Source organism: Strix uralensis, chromosome 23 (assembly GCF_047716275.1).
Source record: "Strix uralensis isolate ZFMK-TIS-50842 chromosome 23, bStrUra1, whole genome shotgun sequence".
In the NCBI taxonomy this organism is placed as follows: domain Eukaryota; kingdom Metazoa; phylum Chordata; class Aves; order Strigiformes; family Strigidae; genus Strix; species Strix uralensis.
Genome location: NC_133994.1, coordinates 5423904 through 5429903, shown reverse-complemented (window position 1 = coordinate 5429903; position 6000 = coordinate 5423904). Strand labels below are relative to the sequence as shown.

Genomic DNA, 6000 nt, shown 5'->3' with positions numbered 1-6000 from the left:
GGCAACCTAGCATTACAGTGTGGCTGGAGCTATTTATAGTGCACCTTATCTTGCACTTACACTGCTCTCTACACTGCCTCCTGCTGCTATAACCTAGTATTGGAGCAGTCAGAAAATCAACCATAAATGTCCTTCAGAAAACATTTTGTAAGCACTGAATTTCTGTAAATAGTCCCTTTCCCTCCCTTTACCACCCTGCATGCATATTTCTCCCCAAAATAAGAGCCACAGTAATCCAGTAATAGCCTGATGTTAAATAGTGGTAACTCATATTTATTACAATTATATACAATCGTATTTTATATTTGAAATCTATACATGATCACACAGACGAGCACACTTGCTTGGTGAGGACAGTGAGACTCAGTTGTTACAAGAATTGCTCTGCTAAGAGGCTCTGATGCAGTGAATAATATAATTGGACACCACCATTTTACCAGCTGAGAACACAATGTTGCAAATGAGAGGTTTCAAAATTCACCGTTTTAATTTGTGTAGAGCCCCAATGGGGCAAAAAAAGGCTGGACTGGGCAAGAAGGGCCAGTGGTTAACGTCAGAGCTGGAACTGTTCTCTCTTCTGTAAAGACTGCTTTGCTGAAGCAGGTGCCTGTCACTGGGGAGGTACAGATCTCAGCTGATCATTTAAGATGGGTTTTCTCCTCATTTCGGGAGAAAAACAGGCTAAAAACCTAAAGATTCAGAATTAACCAACTATTTCAGCATCTGATACCACCTCATTCATTCGTTCATTCAGGGTAGCTATAAATAAAATGTAAGATGTCAAAAACTGATGTGAGCTCCTTGTCTTTGGAGGAGGAAGGGTAATAATTGGGATGAGTGGAATCAACTTCTTTCAAAGCCTTCTTTTACTGGGGAGCAATCAGTAACAAAGCCACCTGTTCTCATGGATTTTACTGTGGCCGTGAAACCTGGACTTGGTCCCTAGCAAGAGGCCACTTTGATGAGTGTACGTCTGTGGGGTAGAAATAGTGTTCTTTGGACCCCACAGAAATTTAGTGTTTTTAGATGCTAGGTAGTTTCAGGAATTTGAGGCTTGACATAAGGATTGGAAGAGCCAAGATTGAGATCTGGTGAGGAATTCAGGGTTAAAACATTCCTTTTTTGGCAACAGAATATCAAGGAGTTTGAGAAATAAAACAGAGGGTTATTTTTGGGAAACAGAGAACTGGTTTGGGTTTTACATGGGGATTAAAGGTTTGTGAAATCAAAGAGCTCAGGACAGGTTGGTTTCTGAAATTGGATAGAAGGACTCTAGGATGCAGCAAAGAGGCTGACTGTTTTGGGAGAGATGGTGTTTTTGTAAGAGGACTTATTCTGTAGCTGTGGTGCATGGTAAGGCGATTGGTCTTCCAGCCTAGGCAGTGACCCCAGCTCAGGGGGGGAAGGTGGGTCTGGGAGGGGAGAAGAAGCCACTGCAACACTGCAAAGCCCTGTGGTGAAGCAGGGCCCAGCTGGTTCTCTGGGCAATCACGACCCTGCTCAAGGTCAATCATGGGAGAATCACTGGACGGGATGGTGGCACTTCTCTCCACAAAATGGGAGAGGCACCGGGGACAGTGCAGGAGGCTAGGGAGGATGTACAGCAGCAGCAGCAGAAGCCGGGGTGCCTTAGTCAATCTCATTCTCGTTGCTGGCCCCCTCAGGTCTTCGTAGCTTTTCCACTTGCTCATTAATCTGACCATCCCCTCCTCGCCGGTCCTCAGTCTGGACACCCAGACATTCCTCCTCATCCACATGGCTAACATCATCATCCTCATCGTCCTCTTCCTCCTCTTCATTCCTTTTAGTTTCCCTTTTCTCCTCCTCTCCCTGCACCTCCATCCGCACTTGGCTCTTGACGTCAATCACTGCCTTGTTGCCCTCCTCCGTGCTCAGCAGATGGCAGCTGACCTTCGAACCCTCAGGGCTGTGGTTCTCCTTGACTGGTGACGAGGTGGTAGACTCGTTGCTGACAGGCGAGATGTCACTGCTGCTATTATGGTTGGCAACAACAGGGTTGGAAGGTGAGCTTGGCTTCACTGGGATCTGCCATGACGGGATCTTAGGAGCCGAAGGGGAGGGAGGGAACTGCCTCCTTGGGGGAGGGGAAGAGGGGAAGAAAAGGAGAGAAAGGGGCTTTTATTAAAAACACTGAGGGGTTATCATTAGAAAGAATGGTATTTGCACTGGGGAAGCCATGTAGAGCAAGACTGAAACTGCAAGTCTCCTTTGCCATAAATGAGCAAAACCAAGGCCACTTCACTTCTTCAGCCAGCATCTCAAAGTGCTTTACAAGCACCCAGTAATCGAGCCTGCACACAGGGGAAATACCACAGCTGGGCAATCTGAAGTACTAAAATGATCTGGTTTGGCCAATTTCACAGAGTAAGTGAGCACTCAGGAATGCTGCCTGTGGAAAGACATGGGTGCCCCTTTATCAAGCAATTATTAATTAATCAGTAAAGAAAATTCCCACTGGAGCAAGAAGTCAGACATACCAGGTTCTTGTGCCTGAGCCAAGGAATTTCACCACCTGGCTCTCACAATCCTGAGCATCCTGGCTCATCACAATCCAGAGCCCATCTCCTAGTCCCAGCGTGCACTTTACATGTTTGGGCCAGGTCCTGGCTGCCACAAACTGGTTCAGCTTCTCTGACTCGAATGGAGTCACACTAGCTTGCACCAGCTGAGAAAGCTGGCGGCTCTGTCCTCAAGTCCTTTCCAGGTGGCCTTTAAGGATTTGATAGTGGCCCAGCCCTAATAGGAGAATCCAAGTACCAAACAGGACAAATATAAGTGCAGCGGGGAGCACTGGTGCCCTAAGAAAGTCAATCATCATGAAGAGCAAAGCAAAAAGCATGTCTGATCTAGTACTCCCCATGCATCCTTGCTTGTGTATGTGAAAAGCGGGAGTACGAAGAGGTATCAGATGAAGCTCTGAAAAGGATGCTGTGGGGCAGGGAGTCCTCACACCCCTTGGGTGAGCTGGCTAGTGCCACAGACAAGACCAGAGCAGACAAAAGCTGGCTGCTCTCCTACAGTGAGCACTCAAACACAGCAGATTACATTTTCTTAGACTGAATTAGGAACAGTAGTTGCTCTCACCCCCCTCTTCCTGCTGCCACCACCAGCTATCAAAGCACTCTGCTGAACTAACCTCCATCTCCTGTGACTGCAGTAAGCTAATGTCTGCATTATTCAACCAGTATCATAAATGCAATCAACAAATTAAATCAGGAGATTTTCTTGGCTCCGGTGTTGCTGCTGCCTCCTCACTGCAGAAACATTTGCCTTTTTGTTAAAAAACAACCCCCCAAAAAGTTTTCTTTTTTCCAGAAAGCTCTTATCCCTCAACAGCAACTTTCTCATAGCTGAAGAGGTGTCATTAAGTAACGCTCTCTCCCCAGCAGTGATGCTAGTACGACCCAACTTAACAGACTTAGTATGTGTCCCTCGATCCTCCAAAGCTTTCTACTGTGACTCCTGGGAGGAATGAAATGTGTAGCGGGAATTTACAGAATCACAGAATCATCTAGGTTGGAGAAGACCTTGAAGATCATCTAGTCCAACCATTAAAAGGATATTAAAGACAATACATGTTTCAGACTTCTGAAAATCCCACTTGCTGAGATCCAGAACATGTCTAGTCCAATCTCAGACTGATCTGTGAAGTCCATCTCTTAGGAACCAGATGACTTGAGAAGACTTCGTTACATGTAGAAGGAGGCAAGAGAGTCATATCAGAGTGAAAGGATCAATAGCTGAAAAGCTAGATAAATTCTTAAATAATGTACTTGGAAACAAAGAATTTCCTCCAGAACTGAGATCTGATCCCTGTTCTTACGTCTGTCCCACAGGCTGGAATTTATATCACCTCATTTCAGACATCTACTACATTATAGGATGTCTATACCTGAGCTAGCTAAGCGAGAGAAAAAGGCTCTGCTGAAGTGTGATTCTTTTCATCCTGGTTATGCCCTAACCATGAACAGGCCAGCTGAACTGTGTCCAGGAGTGACTCCCTCTGTAACAGAATGCAGGTGCGGATGCAGACAACACTTCAGACTAGGTGAGAGGCATCCTGACTGTGGTAAATGGCAGAGAATTCTTCTACCATAAACAAAAAGGAAAAATCTTATTAATTATCCAAAGCGCTCTGTGATTTAAGGCAAGTTTGAAAAGCATTTTGAGACCTGCAAATAGAAAGTGATAGTGGAGTGCAAAGTGGTATTACTAAAATAGCAATAACAGGATATAGAGCTAGTTCCTGTTGGAAATGCCTTTCCTCTCCATGACTGAGAAAATCCCAGAAAGCAACCCTGTCCCCACGCAATAATCTGCTCACATATTCCATCCATACCTGTTCAGGAGAAGTCCTTTTAACGAGTAGATCTCAGATTTCAATTCATTAATATTCTGTGACTCCAGGATCCAGTTGGTGGAAGTTGTGGCCTAGAACATGAAAAAATAATTTTAAATCTCTCATATCTGAGCAAAATAACTTCCACAATAAAGAAGGACCTGAATGGATCCCCATGATGTTCAGAAATGGTAATTGTCTCAAGGTGCTAAGACTATACAAATACTCGCTTTCCATCTGGAGGACTAATTAATCTTGTCTCCAACATATCATGCACAAGCATTGCTGAAACATCTCAAGGGGATCTTTCTTTATGGATTAGAAGGAGGCCAGCACTTGTAAGAATTCAGACAAAGCTAGGTCTACATAGGATTTTTTCCACCAACATATCAGACAGAGAATAATACAAAAGGAAGTAAACTAAATCGTTTGGCTCTGATCTAATGAATGATTTCTACAGAAGAAGAACTAGAACTGGATCCTGAAAGGCAGTGGCAGTTACACTGAATCAGGTCCTTTACTTTCCTGTGACCACACTTAGCTGAGGCAACAGATTCAAATATTAACAACTATTTTAAAACCATCTGTTCGTTTCTCCTAAATCATGAAATAAAGGATCGATTATCTGCACTCTGTGATGTTTAGAGGTGGGCTGATAAATTGATGCTTGAAAGTTGCAAAAATCTTCCCTACTAGATCTGAAGAATTAGAGCTATGCTTGAGTTACCAGATTGTATCTCCAGGAAGCAGCTGGAGTAGGCGCTGTCTCTTGGATATTTCAAGGCAATGAATGCAATTTGGTGGGGAAAGATGATAAGCAACTCATGGAAGCCTGGTGCAGCTGCTGTCAGCACTGATCAGAATTGCTATGGGATATCAGGCAGAAATTAGAGTAAGGTAACAAGTGAGGAGAACATGCTGCAGATAACACTTTTGGCAATCTTTCTTTCCAGCCTTTTGGGAACTTGAGAACATTGGGAACAGTGAGGAGGAACATTCTGAAAGACAGATCATGGCCTACAGTTAACCCATCCTATCACTCTAGCAACTCCTGTAGCCATGGGCTGCATATGGGACTAAAAGAACACTCATGTCTAGTGCTTCCCACAATAATCTCTAGTAAAACCCATTAGGAATGAAACCATTTGTGAACATCACTCCAGAGATACTCCTAATAAATCCCCTGACAAAGGAAGCCAGGACTGGAATAACACAAAACTCCTCCTCAGCAGTTCCTACTAGATGTAGCCAGAACTGGCTGTTCCCACTTATTCTTTAAACAGACCTCAGCTAGTGCTGAGTAACCCTGAACACCTTCACAGCCAGCACTCCTCAGTGACTTCTGGGCTGTGAATCCAGTGGGCTGGGAGAGGCTCAGCCTGTAGTAGCTGTGATATACACAGATGCGCTCCCTTGGGATTCACACTCCCAGCCCTCAGACAGAAAGAATCCAGGAGCCACTGTTCTGGCTTTCCAAGACCTTGAAAGCTACAGCAACACATTAACAAGGGAGTGATTTCCACTCACTGGCCTGCAAAGGACTCAAATTTCCAAAACACATATGGTGCCAGATGCCTAGGATTTAGAAATAAAATCTGACATCTGGGGCTTTTTAGCCAGTCTCTTTAAAAAACAGTTGT

The 6000-nt window shown here is 44.5% G+C and overlaps 1 protein-coding gene across 1 annotated transcript in view; it reads right to left on the bottom strand.

The window, feature by feature from the left end:
* Window positions 1-244: 244 nt before the first annotated feature.
* Window positions 245-6000, bottom strand: part of PEX14 (peroxisomal biogenesis factor 14) — a 79568-nt gene continuing 73812 nt past the window's right edge. The window contains exons 8-9 of the mRNA XM_074893203.1: window positions 4361-4452; window positions 245-2095 (exon numbers count right to left, since the gene is read on the bottom strand). Coding sequence (XP_074749304.1) covers window positions 1630-2095; window positions 4361-4452 — 558 coding nt within the window. The 3' untranslated portion in view covers window positions 245-1629. The remainder of the gene's footprint in view (window positions 2096-4360; window positions 4453-6000) is intronic.